General features: G+C 51.6%; 1 protein-coding gene across 2 annotated transcripts in view; it reads right to left on the bottom strand.

The window, feature by feature from the left end:
* Nucleotides 1–21,275, bottom strand: part of EVC (EvC ciliary complex subunit 1) — a 72,739-nt gene that overhangs the window by 40,023 nt on the left and 11,441 nt on the right. For both annotated transcript variants that reach the window (XM_030314230.1, XM_030314231.1), the window contains exons 3-8: nucleotides 20,111–20,194; nucleotides 17,848–18,080; nucleotides 16,487–16,571; nucleotides 10,555–10,653; nucleotides 7,573–7,710; nucleotides 4,632–4,790 (exon numbers count right to left, since the gene is read on the bottom strand). In XM_030314230.1, coding sequence (XP_030170090.1) covers nucleotides 4,632–4,790; nucleotides 7,573–7,710; nucleotides 10,555–10,653; nucleotides 16,487–16,571; nucleotides 17,848–18,080; nucleotides 20,111–20,194 — 798 coding nt within the window. The remainder of the gene's footprint in view (nucleotides 1–4,631; nucleotides 4,791–7,572; nucleotides 7,711–10,554; nucleotides 10,654–16,486; nucleotides 16,572–17,847; nucleotides 18,081–20,110; nucleotides 20,195–21,275) is intronic.

Genomic DNA, 21,275 nt, shown 5'->3' with positions numbered 1-21,275 from the left:
GGCGAAGGAGTAATCAAGGTTACAGGAATCCTCGGCTTCTGAGCCTCAGAGAGCCTGAGACGCGGGGATTGAAGAGACCTTGGAAGGTAAGACTGACTTCATGAGCGGCTCCCTGGAGGTCAGACTTCAGAATGGGCCCGGCCCCGCCCTACCACAATGTCATCACTTAGGACAGGACTCGTGGAAAAGACGCTTCCCCAGGGCAGGAAGTGACCAGAGCCAGTCGGGACACTGTGGATCCGGAAGCTTCAGAGGGTAACTGCTCACCTGACAGAATGAGCGTGAGGCCCATGGAACCAGGGGGGAGGCGCTGCTGTGCCTACGAGGCCCCAAGTCCCGGGGGAAGGACGTCTTTCCCACCCGGGCGGGGCCCCGGCAGAGCCCCGAGTCAGTCTCTGCTCCCTTCTCCTCCTCCACGCCTGCAATCCTGCCTCCTCAGACCCCCTCTCCATCTCCTTCCCGCTGGCTCCAGTCACAGCCAGCTCAGGCCCCGGTCACTCGTGTCCTGCTGTCCCAGCCTCCCACCCGTCCCCCTGTGCTCTGCACCTGCGTGGCAGACGGGGTCTTTCTGAGATGCACACACAGAGATGTCCTCTGGCCCGAACCCTCCAGTCACTGCCTTCAAACCAAGTCTGACCCCAGGGCATGGTGCCCTTGGTCCCCAAGGACCAGGCCTGGCTTCTGTCTCCAGCCTCGTCCACACACCTCCCTGCACCAGGCTGCCCTGCGTGCCTGGCTCTCAGCTCCGCCGGGCCTTTGCACACTCCGTACCCCCTCTCCTCTGCCTGCTAGTCCTACTCACCCTTACTGGCTGGGCTGTGTGGTGCCCTCCCCGATCTTCCCCACCCCCACCGGGCCCCTCCTCCGTGCTCCACTGCCCCCGTGCTTCTGTCTTTAAGGAGCTAATCACAAGGGACAGTCCCAGGCCGGACTGAGAGCCCTTGAAGACCGGGTCTGTGTTCCGACAACGTGAGAACAGGGCAAGGATAAGGATCCCCCAGTTACAGACAAGAATGCTGAGGTTTATTCCGGAAGGCCACGTAACTAGCTCAAGGACAGTGGCTTTGAACCTTCCTCTCCTCCTATTAGAGGCACCAGCCAGCAGCCGGCAGGCCCATGACCACTAGGGGGCGCAAGAGGATAAGCCCTGGGCGGCCGTGTGCCTGGCCGGAGGGGCTCTGCTCTGCAAGGACCCAGCCACTACAGCAGCCACCTCTGAGGTAGCGAGGTGAGTCCTTGCCGCTCAATAGTGACAGCACAACCTCCAGATGTATATTCAAAGAAAGACAGCAGTGGAAAGAGGCGAGCACGGGCAGACGGGTGCAGATGGGAGACGAGCGGTCCCCTTTGCTCCGAGAGTGTAGCAGGGAACTCGACAGGTGCCTCGGCTAGAACTTGACTCAGCCTCTCAGAGCAGCAGACTATGGGCACAGGGTCCTCCTGGGACACGGAACTTATGGAGCTGCTGTGAGAATTAAGTAAAACATGTAAAGTATTTAAAATAGCAGCCGGAACATAGTAAGTGCTCATGAATGCAAGCTGCCGGCATAATTATCTACAAGCCCCCACATTGCTCTTGGCACGGCTTATTTATAAACTTTTTTAATGTTTATTTATTTTTGAGAGAGTGAGGGAGGGGCAGAGAGAGAGGGAGACACAGACTCTGAAGCAGGCTCCAGGCTCTGAGCTGTCAGCACAGAGCCAGACGCGGGGCTCAAACCCACAAACCTCAGGATCGTGACCTGAGCCGAAGTCGGACACTTCACCGACTGAGCCATCCGGGTGCCCCAATCTCAGCACAGCTTTTTTGGTCAAACATCCCAGGAGATTGAGTCTGGTGACCTCTGGGGTCCTTCCCAGGACCCTACCAGTCTGACACTCATGATGCCATGTGAACATTATAGATCCAGCAGCCCAGGCCAAAATGCTCAGACACGGACCCAAGAACTTATATCCTTAGGGAGTTTATCAGCAACATAAAGAAGCTACTATTTTTGGGATTTTTGTTGTTGATGTTGTTCTGTTTTTTGATACCTGTGATGCAGGCAGAGCCTCGCTCTCCTGTAGAAACAGATTATAGGCCTTTGCCTGCGGGCATGTGGCCCGCAGGAGTCTAATCGCTAACACACACTGAGTATTTCCTGTGTGCTAGGATCTGTTCTAAAGGCCTTACGTATTATCCACTCTCTAACATTCTCAGAGCAGGTGCTATTCTGACTCCCCACTTTACAGAGGAGGAAACTGAGTCACAGAGAGGTTAAGTAACCTGCCCCAGGTCATACATACAGCTAACAAGCAGCAAGACTGTGGTGTGAGCTCAGGTTTCCAGCTCCAGTCTGTAACACTGTTTCTGTAAGAGAAGGAGGCCCACAAGGAGGTGCCCATCGAATGTTGGCTAAGAGAAGGACATATCGATAGCCTGGATAGTGCCTTCCCTTCTTCCTATTAGGAAGTTACCGGCTAATACTTGGGCCGGAGTCAGCTAAGGATACATTTTTTTCTGCATCAATATCCTGTTGGCAGAATGATCATTGAATAAAAAGAAAAAAAAAGAGGGAAAAAAAAAGTCTTTCTCTTTTGATCAGCATTAATATCAGCAGCCTTATCAAATTAAAATCTAATTCACAAGGGTTTGGACGGCAAAGCTGGAAGCTTGTTGCCCGGGCTCAGCGATGTCAACCTGTCAACCGACAGCATGCGGGTCCTAGGCGGGTCGCTGAGCTGGTTCCCACTCTGCTCATCGCGAGTATCTGCCGGGCCTACCTTCCAGCAGCGCCGAGGAGGGAAAGGAGATCGTATGTGGACATGATGCTATGTTCTCAGACAGCTGCTGCACCGCGGCCGTTTGTGAAAGTGCATATCCTGATTCGGGCGGGGAGGTGCTGCGTTTCTAACAGGCTCTTGGGGGCTACGGATGCCACTGGTCTATGGACCCCACTCCGTAGCCGAGTGGTTGTGGGAAAGGCGCAGGGCCTGCTCTGCAGGTCTTAGCTGCTGGGTCTCTGAGCCAAGGACCGGTGGCTGCTACAGGATTCTGAGCTGGGTGTGACCTGGGTGGGTGCATGGGCATGAGTTTCCGAGGTCAGAGGAAGGGGGAAATGGGTACATAGTGTGCCGGGCAAGGCCAAAACCACCACTGGGAAACCCCACAGTGACTAGCGTGTTACGGGTCACAGAGCACTTCCTGGGGCCCTGTGTGCAGAAACTCCTAGGACGACTCTTTTATAAATAGAGTAATTGAAGTTCAGGAGGGTCACGTAATTGGTTCAATACCACACAGCTTCAAGTGGCTGAACACTAGGTTCAAAGTCAGATACCAGTGGGTTATATCTCTAACTATGTATCAGAATTTAGGGAGCCTTAAAACCAGCCAATACCAGGGTCTTCACTTTAGATCAATCAGGTTGGATCTCTGGGCATGAGGTCCAGACACGGGCATTTTCTGAAAGCTCTTCAGGTGATTCAGAGCCATCAGGAAAGCAAATGAAGTTCTGTCCACACAAGTGGGAGTCAACAATGACCACCCACTATGCTCCCCTGAAGCTCTAAACACTCCAGACTGATTAGGTCAGAATCTCTGGGAGGGGGACCCATCTAGGACCCAAGCATCAGTCCTTTCTAAAGCTCCCCAGATAACTTCAGTGTGCAGCCAGGATTGAGAACCAGTGCTCTATTCAGCAGTAACAAAAAGATGGTCAGCATCTCCACTTGAGGAATGGGTGAGCAGATACATGGATGGATGGATGGATGGATGGATGGATGGATGGATGGACGGACAAATGGGATAGACGGATAGACGGATGGATGGATGGATGGATGGATAGACGGATGAACAAATGGATGGATGGATGGACGGATGGATAGATGGATGGATGGATGGATAGATGGACGGACAGACAAATGGGATAGATGGATGGATGGATGGATGGATGGATGGATGGATGGACGGACAGACGGATGGATGGATGGATGGATAGACAGATGGACAGATGGACGGATGGATGGATGGATGGACAGATGGATGGATGGATGGACAAATGGGATGGTTGGATAGACAGATGGATGGATGGATGGATGGATGGATAGGCGGATAGATGGATGGATAGATGGACGGACAGATGGGTGGATGGATTGAGAGATGGACAGATAGATGGATGGACGGATGGATGGATGTACGGACAGATGGATGGATAGACGGATGGATGGATGGATGATGGATGGATGGAAGGATGGATAGATGGACAGATGGATGGATGGATGGAAGGATGGAAGGATGGATAGATGGATAGACGGATGGATGGATGGATGGATAGATGGATGGATGGATAGATGGATAGACGGATGGATGGATGGATGGACGGATGGATGGATGGATGGACGGATGGATAGATGGATGGAAGGATGGATGGATAGATGGATGGATGGAAGGATGGATAGATGGATAGGTGGATGGATGGATAGATGGATGGATAGGTGGATGGATGGATGGATTCACTGCTTTTCTCTGGGCTCTATATCCCCATCTACAACTTAAAGCTGTTCGACTTGATCTCTACGGGGCATCAAACTTCTGGATTCTCCTTCTCTAGAGTGAGTATCCTTATGTTCCCTCCCCGGCCCCTCCAGCATACCAGAGCCTGCAAATCCTGAGAGTCATGCAATAACCCTTCGGCTGCAATCATTCTTTCCATGAGAGTCACCATGAGCTGTCGGGCTTTGGAGCTGGAACACTTAAATTGGTCCATAAGAAAGTGCTGGATATTTTCCATCTGTTTCCAGAAAGCTTCCATCTGTGAAATGAGAATGAGAAGCAAGAAGGTGGGCGTAGAAAACTTATTTAAGAAAGCTATAAAGCTAGATGGCTCATGCTTGAGAATTACAATTCATTCCTTATCACAAACTGAGATTCTAAACAATTCTGCAATTCCGAGCGAGCTTATCTTGGCAATAATCGAGTTCTATAGAGAGGTTCCTCCTCGGAGTATTGTAGGTGCCCGTCAGTTTCGAGGTGGCTTTTCAGCAAACACCAGTGCTCTGCTGATAAGGAAGGCAGGCACAATGAGATCACCCGGCGTAAACAGCTTAAAGACTCTTAAACAGGCCATGATTGCTGCCTGGGGAGTGCGTGAAATTCGACAGTGTGCTCCTGGAAGCTTCCAGATCTCTGAAAGGGATTAAATGTGTTCTGGAAATAAAAGCACGAATGGCCGTTTACATTTTAGTTATTGCCCTCAAAGTACAAAAGAGCAAATCTGGCAGAGACGATGCCGACCATGAAAACATTCTGCTTTGAAATCTTTTTCCTCCCCCCCCCCCCCCCCGCATCTCCTCAGGAGGAGAGGTGGGAATCACGGAGGGTCTCGGAGTATCGGGGCTCATTCAGCCGCCCAGAGCTGTGAGAGCCGTGACATCGGCAGTCAGGACAACTTCCCTTCACCGCGTGCAGGTAGATGCCAAGCTCTATGCTTCACGCATTTTATTTCCAGGTGAAGTGCATATTGGCTGGATGCAGGGACAGGCTCAGAAAGTTAGGTCGCTGATCACGGAGCTGACGGGAGGCAGGGGCAGAGTTGGTGAAGGTCCACCCAACTCCCCAAGGAGTGGTTTTCTCCCCCGTGGCTCTGCCTCTCAGACGCTGAATTCGTCCGGGCACCTCTGGCTACACCGGGCATGGTGGCACCAGAAGCCCACCCTGACCTTGTTGCGATGGCGAAGGGTGGAGATAAACGCAACCTAAAACACTGAGTCACTCTGAGCAGCCCCCTCCCAGGGGCTGGGCACGGCCGAGAGGAAGCGCTCACCTGGGTGCCCTGGCGCCTCGTGTACTCAGTAACCCGCTATTTGCCCCAGTCGGCTGGCAGCCCATCCATCAAACCTCCAGCCTCCCACCTGTCCCTGCCGCCAGATGACGTCCTTCCCGATGGACGTCTAAAGGAATGCGACGGTCATCCATGACACCCCACACACCCCCAAACAGAGATGGATGTCCAGCCGGCTTTGGCACTTCTCCTCCAGCTCCAGGGAGCCAGGGTGCCCCTCTGTTCTTAGAAACTCTTGATTCCCTTAATGTCCAGGGCATGATTTTCTCCCGGTCCCTCAGAGTCCATACTCTGCCTTCTTGTCTCAATTCTCCTTGACTCCTCCTCGTTAAATGCCGGCAGGATCCAAGACCGGGCACCAGGCTGCCTCCCCTACCCATTGTACAGACACCCTGGCCGGGCGTCTCCAATGCTGGAGGTCGCCGTACTTCAGAGAATCTTGGGCATACTATGAATCATCTGTCTGAAATACGCAGACATGGACACACAGGTCCCTTGCTTCGGGAGCCTGAGGACCCCGGAATCCAGGCTGAGCGCCCTCCCTCTGCCATCTCATGCCACGAACATCCTCGCTCCCCGTGTCATCTGACCCAAGCTTAGCGGACTCTCTCCATCCTTCGGCATCTCCACCTCAAGATGTCAAGCCGGGACTCACCAGCTCCCCTCCCAACTTGGCTCTCGTTCCGGGGTCCTTATTTCCACCGCGCGGATCCTCTACACCCGCTTCTCCCCCAAACTTCCTTATCTGCCATCCTGTCAGCTCTCCCACTTTTTCTTACCCCTCTGCTCCTACTTGCATTTGCCTTCCACGAAATTCCTACCGCCCTAGCCCCAGAGCTCATACCTCTCCCCCACACAGCAGCCTGAGCGGTCCTTCTGAGACAGAAATGGACCCAGCCACATCAGCTGCCAAACTCCAGTGACACCCACCTCCCTGGCACAAGATGAAAACTCTCGGGCCAGATCTCTGGCTTTATCTTGCTCTGCCTGCGCCTCGGCCCCCCCTGGCTCCCTTCTCTGCCAGCATCCCCTGGCCAGCGTCCCTCCCCCAACATCTCCCAGAAAGCCTCTCAATGGGTCTCTTCTATAAAGACTTTCCTAACCCTAGGGTACAACGAACTTCTCTCTCCGCGGCACCCCAGCCTTCCACTGTTTTCACCTATCACAACGCTTGTGAGCTCTAAAGTCTGCATTCTCCTCACCTGTCGCCTCCCCCGCCAGACCAGCCTGTGCATCTGTCTGGCAAGGCCAGGTCTAAGTTCATTCTGCATCCCCAGTGTGCAGCACAGTCCTGGGTGCCAAAAGATGTTTGTTTAATACCTAACGTAGGAACAGGGGGCAATGGAACTGAGAAGCAAGAGAAGGGATATTTGAGAGAAGCCACCCTGGCTAGAATTTAAACCCAGCTTTCACGAGTGACGCCTCGGGCTGGAGAAGTTAGCCGCTCACATCTGTTCCTAATCCACGGGGTGGTATGACATAGAGGGTTAGAGCAATCTTTGCTGAGAATGATCAAAAGATCAATCTAAAATTTAAACAAGGGGAATTCATTGGCATTCCCAAGGAACCTTGGCCCCTTAATTATACCTTCTCTATCACATAACTTCCGAAACTGGATCCCTGGCTCTGGGCAGAGCGCAACAGGGAATTCAAGTATGAAACATGCTTCTAGAAGCCATCTCTTTAATCTCGCCAATTTAACTGTCCCAGAAAGCAAGGTTTTTATACAGGAAAAAACTAATCCATCGCATACATTATCTATTAGCTGCTCAGAGTATTCTCGCTCCTTCTTTTCCACATCTGCCAGAGTGATGTATTCAGAATCGCCAGTCCCCAACATTTCCGTGTTTGATAGTTTGACCTGAAGTCCCTTTTCTAATTCCTCCAAGTCCTGGGAAAAATAGGGGGAAAAAAAGCAAAAAAAAGCAAGTAAAAAATCTAATATATCTTAAATTCTACAAAAGAAATGCTTTTATCTTTCACCATATTATCATAAAATATTTCTTAACCGTAACTGCCCTAGGCATTGTCCTACTTAAGGTTTGATGACAGAAATCTATTTTTCTCATTAAACATAGAGCCTCAAGAATACTAGATTCTTTTCTTCTATACTCCTCATTCCACAACCGCCCCCCCCCCATAGAATGTATTTTTTAAAAATGATGAAATAATGTGTTTCACTCCTTAAACTCCTGGAAAATACCATCACATCTGGGGGTTGGAGGGGGAATCCTTCTTCCCCACTCCTCTGGTTTCCGTGGGGAAGGAATACTCTCTACACCCTAGGGGAGGCATGAAGCAATGCGATTGGTGGGTTCAACAGCAGGAAGTGTGCACCCATAGCTTGTCCAGCCTCTTCCTCTTTGGCATGAACCATTCAGGGGAGGCCATTGCTGTGGTGTGGCCTTGGCCCAGGGTGGGCTGGGCAGGCCAGAGGTGGCCAGCTTCGCCCCAGATGAGGCAGGCATTTACCTAGTCCTGGGTGTATGACTCTGCTGCTCAGCTAAGCCACGTCCTCCAAGCTGCCTTGTGAAGCTGACCTCTCTGTATGTGTCCCCTTGACTCTGTCTCTTAATCAACTCAGAACTGGAGCAGGAGCCCCCTCTGTACCGAGTCCTTCAGGCCCCGCCGTGGGGCGCGAGAGGAGCCCCGTCTCCTCCAGGACCATGTCGAGAGAACTGGAATCTGCGCCAGGGTGGCTCCAGCTTCATTCGGAAAAAAGACGTTGCTGAAAACTGCTTCTGCGCGTCCGTGGTGAAGCTGTGCGTGATTTCGGGCCCTTGTCACTACCAGAGAGAGACGCTGGCTCCTGCCAGAGGGAGAGCCTGATGTTCGGGGAGTTGGGGTATTTCGTCTGGAGTCTCTTCCCTGTAGGAAGAGGCGTGCTGGGCTCGTCACTCAGCCTCGAGGACCCCAGATACCTGCGCCTCCAACTGCACGCACCCCCATGATGCTGCTTCTCTCCCAAGAGCAGCCACTGGTCTGAGTACCTTTGTCCTCGTCTAGAAGTCGGGGGGGGTCATGATGAGCATTAAATAAAAGTACACATTGGAAGCACTTGGCCAGACAACCTCTCGATAAGCAGCAGCCACTGCAGTGATTACCCTGCTGTCCCGGTACTGGTGGTGGAACCGGCTCCTGGGTCTGCAGACTACAAAGCTTGTTACCGTTTTCGTGTAACACAGCTTCGTTATTACTTGTGCAATTCCCAACATCGCCATGATTATTGTCATTTATTCACTGGAGGGTCATTTAAACCCAGCCTCAGTTTCCTCAGCTGTAAACAAATAATAACGGCTACTCCCAGGGCTGTTGTGAAGACTGAATAAAATAATGTGTGAGGGGCGTCTGGGTGGCTCCGTCGCTTAAGCGTCTGACTCTTGATTTCGGCTCAGGTCATGATGTCACGGTGGGTGAGATCGAGCCCCTTGCCGGGCTCTGTGCTGACAGCATGGAGCCTGCTTGGGATTCTCTTGCTCCCTCTCTCTCTTCCCCTCCCTGCTCATTTGTGCGCTGTCACTCTCTCTCAAAATAAATGCATAAAATTAACAAAAAATTGCGTGAAAACCCCGTGTGTGTTGCCTGATGATGATGATACCGAGGATGGTGACGATGACCACCATGGTGTACCGTGTCCTCCCTGGGGTGTTTTGGTGTCTCCTTCCCCATGGAATGCAGGAGAGTGGGGAAGAAACCTTCTCTCCCAGTCCCCCAAATATCATGGCGGTGGTGGTGGCGGTAACGATAATGGTGTGACAATAGTCATAAGAATGATTATGATGATCGAGATGATGGTGGCGAAGACGATAATGGTAGTGGTGGTGACAGTGGGGATTAAACGGTAACGATGGTGAGGACGCTGCTACTGATGAAGTTGAAGACGGTTGTTGTGGTCGTAACGAGGCTGATGGTAGCCACCATGTATTCAGGGTCTAACTATTACTTTGCCAGATGCTTCACGCACCTTCTCTCATCCCTTCCATGATCCCATAGGACGGGAATTATTATCCCATGGCACAGGAGGAACCTGGGATTCTCAGAGTTTGTGAAGGAAAACCAGGATGTCTGACTCTGAGACCCGGCTCATTTCGCGGCACGTAAAACAACGGAAACTTCATGTAAAAGACTGAGAGGAGGGGAACGCAAAGTAGGACAAACCGTTGTAACCAATAAACCGATGATGTATTTAAAAATACCCCACCTTGGGGCACCTGAGTGGCTCAGTTGGTGAAGCGTTAGACTTTGGCTCAGGTCATGATCTCGCGGTGGGTGGGTTCGAGCCCCGTGGCGGGCTCTGTGCTGATAGCTCAGAGCCTGGAGCCTGCTTCGGATTCTGTGTCTCCCTCTCTCTCTACCCCTCCCCTGCTCATGCTCTGCATCTCTCTCTTTCTCTCTCAAAAATAAACATTAAAAAAATAATTTAAAAATCCAAAAATAAAAATACCCAACCTTGGGCAGAAGTTAAAGGTAACAGTGGTTCTCTCTGAGGAGCGGGTATGACCACCACTCTTCTCTTTTTCCTGCTTTCAGTATTTTTCCAAATTTTAATAATAACCTATGGTCATTTTTACATTTGTACACATACTTTTGTATGACTGCACTGTTCAAAGGCAAATATTGAAATAAATTATTTTTACACGGGAAAGCAAAAATAGTTTCATACGATGTTGTGTTTTACATATTGTAATAAACTCTCACTAAGTTACCTTGAGATACAGGTTGAAGACTTACTTACGTTTTCTTGTTTCGAAAGAATCCTCTGGTATAATTCATCATCAGACTTCTTTTTGGGAAGAAGATCAAGGAGGCACATTTTTAAAATCTGAATAAACATCTATGGCCAAGAAGGAAGACATAATGGAAAGGTTTAAAAATGTCTCTCTTTCTTCCTCCTTCCTTTCCTTCACCTGCTCCCAGCCCCTCCCCCCATCTCAATCTCTATATATCTCTTCACACGTACATATTTTTACTATAGAAAACGATCTCAGATTATAAATCACAACAATAGCATTTTCATGAAGCTTCTAAAAAATATGCTCTACTTCTTTTGTTGTCTTTTTAAATTTTTTTTATTTTTTAAAAAAATTTTTTAATGCTTTTTTGTTCATTTTTGAGAGACAGAGCGTGAGCAGGGGAGGGGCAGAGAGCGAGAGGGAGACACAGAATCTGAAGCAGGCTCCAGGCTCTGAGCTGTCAGCGCAGAGCCCGATGCGGGGCTCGAACTCACAAACCGTGAGCTCATGACCTGAGCCGGAGTCGGACGCTTAACTGACTGAGCTACCCATGCACCCCATATTATTTTAATTTCTTTAATGTTTATTTATTTTTGAGAGGGAGACAGAAAGAGTGCAGGTGTAGGTGGAGCAGAGAGGGAGACACAGAATACAAAGTAGGCTCCAGGCTCTGTCAGAGCCCGATGTGGGGCTTGAACCCATGGACCGTGAGATCACGACCTGAGCTGAAGTCAGACACCCAACCGACTGAGCCACCCAGGCACCCCTTGATTCAAGAAATCTTCATTAGGCGCTTAATGTGTGCCATTCCTTCCACGTTGCCCATTTCCCTGTGAGTCAAGAAAATACAAAAGGCAAAGAGTGTTGCTTCTTTGTGGGAAGAATCAGAGGGACAGTTGTTTGGACCTGGGATGTATGACATCATCCACTCCAGCCTCCTGTCTTGATGGACGGAGGCCTCCTCTAAACCAAAACGTGTCCTCCCATAAGTGGGGACACCCCGGAATGTCCAAGGGTGCTATCTCCACAATTTGTTTAACCATTCACCTACTTTAGGACCTGCGGGCATTTCCAGGGTGGGGCTCTTACGAATAAAGCTGGTAAGAACATCCACGTACAGGCTTTCGTGTGAATGTTAAGTTTCTCTGGGGTAAAGGCACAAGAATGCAACTGCTGGGTTTTGTGACAAACTGCCTGTCTTCCTGTGCAGCATCTTATATTCCCACCAATGTACGACAGATCCAGCTTCCTCGCATCCTCACCAGCGTTTAGTGTTCTCATCACTTGTTATTTTAGCCATTCTGATAGGTGCGTACCTCACTGTGGTTTTAATTTGCATTTCCCTAATGGCTGATATCGTCAAGCACCTTTCTGTCTGATTTTTGTACGTGTGTGCTTGCCAACTGTATCTCCTTTTTGGTGAAATGTCTGTTCATGTCTGTTGCCCATTTTCTAATTGGATTGCTTACTTCTGTTGAGGTCGGAGCGTTCTTTATAGATTTGAGGCACGAGCTTCCTGCGGATACATGGTTTGCGATGTGAATGTTTCTCTTTCTCTTCTTCCTTAATGGGGTCTTTTGCCGAGCAAAAGTTTTTAATTTTGATGAGGTTCAATTTATTAGTTTTCCCTGTGTAGGTCACATTTTCAGTGTTAAGAAAGAACTCTTTGCTAGGGTTAAATCCTGAAGATTTTCTCTTCTGTTCTTTTTTTTTTTTTTCCCCAAGATTTCTTACATTTTACATTTATGTCCATGATCCATTCGGAGTTCGTTTTTGTACGACATGGAGGACTGGCTCGAGGCCCATCTGTGTCCGCTTCTGGACGCCCATTTGCTGCATATCATTTCCTGAAAAGCTTATCACTCCTCCACTGAACTGCTTTTGTACCGTCGCCAAAAGTCAGACACTTTGGTGCAGGGCGTAACACATGTTGTTCTGTAAAGGGCCACTTTACCAATAGTAAGCGTTTCTGGGTTGGCAAGCCATACTGTCTCTTGCAAATATTGGATTCTGCTGTTATAGCATCGAGGCAGCCAGGGGCAATTTGGGCAAGAACAGGCATGGCCAGATCGGCCCAAGGCCATAGTTTGCAACCCTCGTTCTAAGGTTTGTTAAACACGTTCTGTGCCAGGCTAAGATACAGATTATCTCATTTGGTTTTAACAGGATGCAGGAGGTCGGTACAATCTTCCCCACTTCACAGACAAGGACTCTTGGCTGAGAAATCTGGATAAACTGGCCTCATGTCACAAGGGACAGCCATGAGGGACAGAACCCAGAACTTTCCACCAACCTTCCTTATGCTTGCCCGTGCTAACGAGCTCTGGGAACATAATGTTGTCCTGGCTTCCTACCCACTGAGGTCGAGGCTGCATAAGGTAACGTTCTTTTCTCAAGATGTTGGTCTCAAACCCATGTTCCCTTTGACCCCAGACGGAATCAGTAACGTGCATCAGTCTTGCCTCATTCCTTTCAAGTTAAAAATTTTTTAATTTGGAAACTTTACAGGCTCAGAGGAATGTGTCAACCAGGACAGGGTCCCAGGTGTCCTTCCCCCTGGACATGTGACATCACCACAGTACAGTATCCACTCCAAAACTGACATTGGTCCAAGTGCAGTTTACTGCAGACTTCATTCAGTTTCCACTCATTGTCACCGGCAGTCGTGTGTGTGTGTGTGTGTGTGTGTGTGTGTGTGTGTGTGTATTTTTCTGTGCAACTTTACCCCAAGTACAGGTTCATGTGGCCACTGCCACAACCAAGACGGAGAATGTTCCAGCACCAGAAGAAATCCCCTAGTCCTAAAGATCCCTCTAATGGCACCCCTCCCCCCCTACACACCCTAATCTGTCCTCATCTCTGCTCTCCTGCTTTGAACGCTGACAGATGCAGCTTCCCTCCACCTCCTGATGAGCCTAGTGCCACTTTCTCCCTCAGGGGCCGCCAGGGAGCTCTAAGCTCCTGGGCTGAATGATGGTTGCATCTGGCCTGAGTCTAAAAAAAAAATTTTTTTTTAATGTTTATTTATTTTTGAGACAGAGACAGACAGACAGACAGAGACAGAGACAGAGAAAGGGAGACACAGAATCCAAGGCAGGCTCCAGGTTCCGAGCTGGCAGCACAGAGCCTGACGCGGGGGTTGAACCCATGAACGGGGAGATCGTGACCTGAGCCGAAGTCGGACGCTGGGCCAACTGAGCCACCCGGGTCCCCACCTGAGCCACTTTTTTATTTTACTTTGTCATTGGCACGTAGTCAACCACGGTGTTGCCGCAGTTTCAGCTGTAACAACACAGAGATCCCACGGGTTCGTACGGGGCGCCATCTGTCTGTGGCCTGAGTCACTTCTGAACTCTGACCTGTGGTGACGGATCTCTACCAGAGGAACGGAAGTCGAGGTCTCTGTGAGAGCCTGCCGTGTTTCTCCAGGTCCCGCACCCGGCGGAGATGTGCCCCGCAGTGAGGGAAAGGCCATGCGTGGAGAGCAGTCCCCAGGGCGGCCTCGGTGTCAGCGTGCACATTTCTACGGGGCGCCTACTATGTGCGGGCACACAGACCTTACACTCAGCCAGACCTCTTCTGGGTTCTGTGTCTGCCATTCACCAGCTCTGCGATTTTGGACAACTGACGCGACCTCTCTGAGTCTCAGGTTCCTTGTGAGGGTACAACAGAAGTAAGGGCTTCACTGAGATCAGACATACAGAGTGCTTAGCCTAGCCGAGTACGAGTGCTGACCGAGCAGTGCTGTGACAGTGCTGGTCACACCGCCCAGCAGAGCCCAGAGCTCTGCCCGCAGAGACGACTTCACTTCCTAGAAATTCTACGGGGTAAGAGCTGGAAAAACATTATCTTTATACCTTTCCTAAAGTGGCCCAGAGAGGGGAAGCGACTTACCCAAGGTCACACAGCCCGTAAGTGTGGGAGGGTGGACTGGAACCCAGGCCTCTGACTCCTAATCCAGTGCTTCTGGAACTTTCCTAGGTTCCAGCTTATGTGTCTCCCTCCAGGGAAGCCTGGCCATCTCCCCCACACTCGGGCCCCCCTTACACATGCTCACGGCACTGTGTCGTTTTTTCAGACCCACTGTCTGCGTGGCGTATTTGTGTGGTTTACTGCCGTGTCCCCGTGGAGAGTGGGCTCCATGCAGGTGGCGGCTGTCCTTGTCCCTGTCCCTGTCCACTGCGCCTGGCAGGGAGGGGAGGCTGCCCACATGTAAGACGGGCAGATGAGTGACGGTGGATGCTTCCTCCAGGTCCCCGCAGGCACCTGCTGTCTGCTCTGGGGGCGAGGTGGCCGGCACCATGTCACTCGCGAGCTGGACGGGGCTCTGAGCACAGTAACAGTCAGCCCTCCAGGGAGCCCAGAGCCTTTGAGAAGATGGCCAGGGCCACCTGCCTGCAGGTGGGACGCGATGTGGCCGAGCGAAAGCAGGCGGGCTGCGGCCTCAAGGCCATGGGGCTCTCCAGGCACAGTGGGGCTGCCGGAAGAGGCTCTATTTCTGGAGTCCTGGTAGGATTCCTGGTTTCCAACACTGGCCCCTGTTTACGAGGCCCTTCCTGCTCTCACGGAGCCCGCATTTCTTTTCACTGCATCCCCAACTTGAGGTTTTTATTTTTCTAGTTTCTAACGAAGCACCTCCCGGGCACGTCTGTCTGTGTCTCCGTTTCTACGTCTCTGTCACTCTCTCCATCGGTCCCTCTCCCCTTCTCTTTGCAGCAGGCCTCCCCTCTGTAGACCTCATCCTTCAGTCGATAATTTGGGAGAAATCATTCCTTTTTGTAAGCCCCCTGGCCCCGATGCCTGGCCGGCCCTGCCGTTCTGCAGCCACAGTGGGACGCATCCCTCCGGCCTCCCCGCAGCCTGGATCCAGTGCTGATTCACTGGGAGGCCGGGGCACCTGGCAGAGATGAGTCTTGGTCCGCTGCCTTCTGTGGTTCTGATGGCGCCCTCATCCGCTCCAAGAACGCACGCCTACAAGGTGCCTGACTGAACTGCCCATCTCAGCTCCAACTTCGGGCTCTACGACTCGGGGTGAGTCCTTCTCTCTGTGCCTCAGTTTCCTCATCTGCAACGTGGAATAACGATGGCACCCACCTCTCCTGGTTGTGGTGAAGTTCAGAGCTAACTGCCTGTGTAACACGCTCAGGGCCCAACACATAGTAAGCAATCAACAAAGTTAGTGCTCGTGAATACAATATTATCTTCGCTATTATCACTCCTTTAAAAATGCTGTGCTCTTGGGGCGCCTGGGCGGCTCAGTCAGTTAAGCATCTGACTTCGGCTCAGGTTATGATCTCCCGGTTTGGGAGTTCGAGCCCCACATCCGGATCCTATGTCCCCTTTCACTCTACCCCTCCTTCGCTTGTGCGTGCACGCTCTCTCAAATAAACATTAAAAGGAAAAACCTGGGCACCTGGGTGGCTTAGTCAGTTAAGTATCTGACTTTGGTTCAGGTCATGTTCTCGCGGTTTGTGAGTTCGAGCCCCGCATCAAGCTCTGTGCTGACAGCTCAGAACCTGGAACGTGCTTCAGATTCTGTGTCTCCCTCGCTCTCTGCCCCTCCCCACTCACACTCTGTCTCAAAAATAAACGTTTAAAAAAATATTTTTTTAAAAAAGCAAAAACCACAAATAAAAATGCTGTGCTCTTTTCAATGCCTTTTACCCCCGTCTCCATCAGGACGTGTGCCCTGGGAGGAGGGTCTCATCTTTCCACCCCACCCCACAGCTCTGGGTCAAGTACAGCCTGTGCCCCATGAACAGGCACAAATTGCTTCTCTATTTTATTGTCAGAAGCCTAACACCCTGTGCCTTCCTGTCATGGAGGCTCCACTGTCACTAGGACCCAGTCCCTGAGGGCACACAGGACTCGGTGCCCATGGAAGGCCTGTGTTCACGACCCGGGAAACGGCGAGAAACTTGGCCGGCCACCTACCAGGTGTTTCTCCCGCCTCAGCGCCGTGTCCAGACGCAGCAGATCCTTTAAGTGAAGGTTATAGATACACAAGTCAAGGTCCACACTGAAAAGTCCAAAGAGAAACGGAAGGCCTTTGAGAGTACTTGAGGTGGGGAGGGGGGTGACAGGGAGGGAGCACATCCCTGCTCAGTATAAGCCTCGGTGCATCCCGAGCCCAGATTTTAAATTCTGCAGCGTGCAGAGGTTCCCAACAGCCGCCCAAGTGATTCATCCATCACTTGTGATCGGAAGGGAGCAGCTGTCTGCGACGTGACGGGCAGAAGGCAGCAAGAGACAGAGGCGGGAGAAGAAGGACACCCCATTCCGGCATCGTAACGTCTCCATCACAAGCCCTCTCTCCTCCGCCCCTGTAGGCAGACATTCTCATGCCCATTTTACAGATGGGGAAACAGACTTAGGAAGTCAATTAGCGGTCACAGGGCAGGTAAGTGGCCGGGCAGATTTGACCGTTTGTCCGGGGTGGGCACACGCACTCTGAGCAGCCCCATTCCCACCCAAACTGTGACGAGCCCAGTAAGTTCCCAAAGCTCCTCAACACCCCTTCCCAGCCACTGTCAAGGTCAGCACAGAGCTCAGGGTCTGGGCCCACTCCTTCCACAGGCCTGAGCTGAGGTTGGGCCCGGTTCATCTCACGGGGGCAGGGCCCCTTGGACGTCACCGAACTTAAAGAGCAGAGAAGTCTGAGGACCAAAGCACAACGCTGCTGACTCTGTCTTCAGCCTCTCCCACGGGCTGAGCAGCTTGGTGATTTACAGCAAAGGCTTTGGAGATAAGGTCAAACCCAACTGTACCACTCACCTGCTGTGTGACCTCGGGCATGTTACTCAGCCTTTCTGTGTCCCTTCATTCTTTGTAAAATGAGGGCAGTGATAGCAGCTACCACATAGTGTTAAGAGGAATTAATTCATTGATTGATTAACTTTTATTCATCCATCACTGAACCTGTCCCAGGCTCCTACGGGGCAGTAGGGACACAGCAGTGAATAAAACAGACCCGGTCGCACTCGTGAGACAATTAATCCCTGCAAAGTGCTCAGTACTCTGCCCAGTACACAGAAGGCACCTGATCAGTGCTAGCTGCTGTTATGCAACGCCCAGGGCACGTCGATGATTCAACGACGCCCCTAATGTCTCTCCTCGGGGCTCAGGCTGGATTCCATAACCCCCACGTTGGCCAACACCACATGGTGAGCTCCAGCTCAGACACGGGGTGGCTGTGTGTCTGTGGCTGAGATGCTTAACCTCTCTGGGCTTCCATTTTCTCCACTGACAGTGATATGGTCCACGGGTCTGTTTCTCCATCCCTTCCCCCGCCTTACCTCTCGCAGATCAGCACCTCGGGGAAGCTGTTCACCCGGACGAAGGTGCGGCTGAGGAACCTGTCGTCACTGGCGGTCGAGTGGATGCTAGACGAGGAGCTACATTCCTCCTTCTCGGCCTGGCTCAGGCTCCCCAGGCTGCTGGAGGGGGAAGCCTCCACCGGCTGGTTCGGCAAGATGGCCTGCTTTAAGTTTTCGTGCAGAGACGGGTTGGAGGAACCGTCGGCCAGCGGCTGGGGTCGGGGGAGAGAAAGCTCGCTCAGTCCACATGACCTATCGTGACTTTGCTTCAGTCATTCCGCCAGAGATATATGACAGCAGTCCCAAGAGGGCCAGGCTGGGGACACACTGGGAGGGGAAGAGTAAACAGGTAGAGCCCCGTGCCCCAGGGTCACGCCCACATCCACACCCCAGGGACCAGGGTCATAGCTCTTGTCCCCAGGAGGCCAGCCCCTCTGCACTAGGCTCCTACCCCTTAGCCATGAGCCTGGGTCCGCTCACCAGTGGCCCACCTACACCCCACACCTGGGCACCAACTCTGACCTCCACCTGCTCCCTGCCCCCTGCCCCCACTGCTTCTGCCTCTGTCCCAGACCCCCGGCTCTGCTCTGTCCACTGACCTGCTGACCACCTAGCTCTTCCCCACCTACACTGACCTGGGCATCACCTCCTGACCCCAGACCTTTGAGGTGGCTCCCCACTGCCCTTAGATAGGCCCGAAACTCCTTACCAAGGGACTCAAGACCCACACGCTGCCATGGCCACATGAGGTCACAGCCTAGTGCCTGGCACAGCTGGAGGGCTCAACAAATGTCAGCCACCACCTCTGTCCATCTTGCTCCACTGCTCCAGAATGTTCCTGCCCAAGTAGTACAGAGCCGGCTGCCAGCTCCAAACCTCCCTCGTCATTCCATACTTCTGGGTCTTTCCAGATTCTGGTCCCCTTGCCCGCAACAGCCCTCACTCACTGTCTGCTGGGCGGAGGCATTCCTCCCTCCAGACACAGATCCAGAGCCTTCCATCCCTGGTAGCCCGGCCCAGCCCATGCCGGTTACAGCACACCGTCCTACAATCTCTGCCCAGACGGTGAGGGCCTCCAGGGTGAGGACGATGCTGTCCCAACCACTGGATAATCCCCAGTGCCCAGCAGGAGCCTACCTGGCAAAGGGTGTCGACGATGAATAAATGCCCCTGGTCTGGGAGTTTTGCCCCAACACCGACCCACCAGATAGCTAAGTGAAGGAGGCAGTTCCCAATGAACGTCCCTGGGAGCAGTCCCAGTACTGCAGAAAAGTTCTAATCTGGGCAAGTCTGTGTTCGGCACAGTGAAATCATTTCTGTGGGGCAGGGATTTGCAGAACCTGGCTCTGACTGTCTTCAAAAGCAAATAATAACCGAGGAAACCGAACAAGTACTGAGCGCTTGGCTGCCACATGCAGGGCTAAGCCCTATGTCTATAATCCCATTTGACCCTCAAACAACTGGGGGAGGCAGGAGGGCCCATCACCCCCATTTCCAGATGAAGAAACAGGAGGCCGAGTCAGGAAATGGCCCATAGTGACGGCCGAGGTAAGAGTTAGGATGCAGTCTGTGTGACCCCAGAGCCCGTCTTGTTTACGGCCAGGAGAGCAGGCAACATTTTCCTCCAGTACTGGACCAGGGACTCTTTCTTCCAGGGACAGTCTCAAAGCCAAGGCCTCCTAGAAGCACCGTGGGATGTGCTACTGTCTGCAAATCTCCTGACCGCAGGTGAATTCCTGGCTTCAGGTGTAAGAGACCTATAGCCAGGGGACCTCGCACAGGTCATTGGCCTCTCTGGGCCTCAGTTTCCTTATGCATGAAGAGGCAATAACAGTATGATTTACCTTATGGGAAATGCCTAACGCATGAGAAATGCTTAGCATTGGGCCAGCCCCGCAGTCAGTGTTCAGCAGGGCGGAAGTGGGATCTGCGAATGGGGAGCGATGCCAGGAACCGTGTCAGGGCCGGTGTTTGCGTTACTGCTAGAAGAGTAGGGTGCTGCCCTACTGTGCTGCCACTGGTGTCCCTGGGGACACCTTGCTATACCCTGTCCCCGACAATGCCGTCATAAAGTGGATTCATCCTAAAGTTTTAGTCCATTCCACAGCCTCAAAATTATCCTTATTAAAATGACTTACCACAAAACCCTCAGAGAGGACCCAAAACCACTGCCCACTCCTACTCCCATCTCTAGTGCATTACTGAATAATTGCGTTTCTAAGACGGAGCTGAGGACTCTTACCCGGAACTTCTGATTGATGGGATAGATGACTTTTGCCTTCAGTGCAAATGCTGTGATGTTGCTGTTGAAAGATGGCTCACATTCCTGGGAAGGAAGAACACATGGCATCGGGTGCTTTCTAGAAAATGAAGGATAAACCGCTAAGAGTTACAAAAATGCCACACCCCATTTGTAACTGTGGCCTTGGAAAGGGACTGTAACAGGCTCATTTAGATCCCAGTAGGTGATCACTTGTTAGAAGGATGGGTGGGTGGATGGGTGGATGGATGGGTAAATGAATAGGTGGATGGATGGACAGATGGACAAATGGGTGGATGGATGCATGGGTGGATGGGAAAGTGGATGGATGGGTAGATGGATGGATGGATGGGCAGATGGATGGGTGGATGATGGATGGATGGATGGATGGACGGATGGGTGGATGGATGGATGGATAGATAGATGGATGGATGGATGGGTGGATAGATGGATGGCTGGATGGATGGATGGATAGATGGATGGATGGATGGGTAGATGGATGGATGGATGGATGGATGGATGGATGGATGGGTGGATAGATGGCTGGCTGGCTGGATGGATGGATAGATGGATGGATGGACGGGTAGATGGATGGATGGATGGGTGGATAGATGGATGGATAGATGGATAGATGGATGGATGGATGGGTGGATAGATGGCTGGCTGGCTGGATGGATGGATAGATGGATGGATGGATGGATGGGTAGATGGATGGATGGATGGGTGGATGGATGGATGGATGGATGGGTAGATGGATGGGTAGATGGATGGATGGATGGATGGATGGATGGATGGATAGATGGATGGATGGGTAGATGGATGGATGGATGATGGATGGATGGATGGATGGATGGATGGATGAATGGGTTGACAGGTGGATAGAGAGGTGGCTAGATGGATAGATGGACATATAGACAAATGAGTGGATGGATGAAAGGATGGGTGGATGGATGAGTAGATGTTATATAGCACATTCCTTATTTAATTCCAAGTCTTCAGCTTTGAAAGAAATACGTATTTAAATAACATGACAAAAATTTATGAGCGTTCCTAAAAATTGTGAACCATCTTTTAGTGGAAAAGAAAACACAGAGTAGTTTTAGCATTGCCAGGGGCGTAAACATTTACACATGGTAATATTCACACA

This window comes from Lynx canadensis, chromosome B1 (assembly GCF_007474595.2).
Source record: "Lynx canadensis isolate LIC74 chromosome B1, mLynCan4.pri.v2, whole genome shotgun sequence".
Lineage (NCBI taxonomy): Eukaryota > Metazoa > Chordata > Mammalia > Carnivora > Felidae > Lynx > Lynx canadensis.
This window is presented reverse-complemented; position numbering and strand designations above follow the sequence as displayed.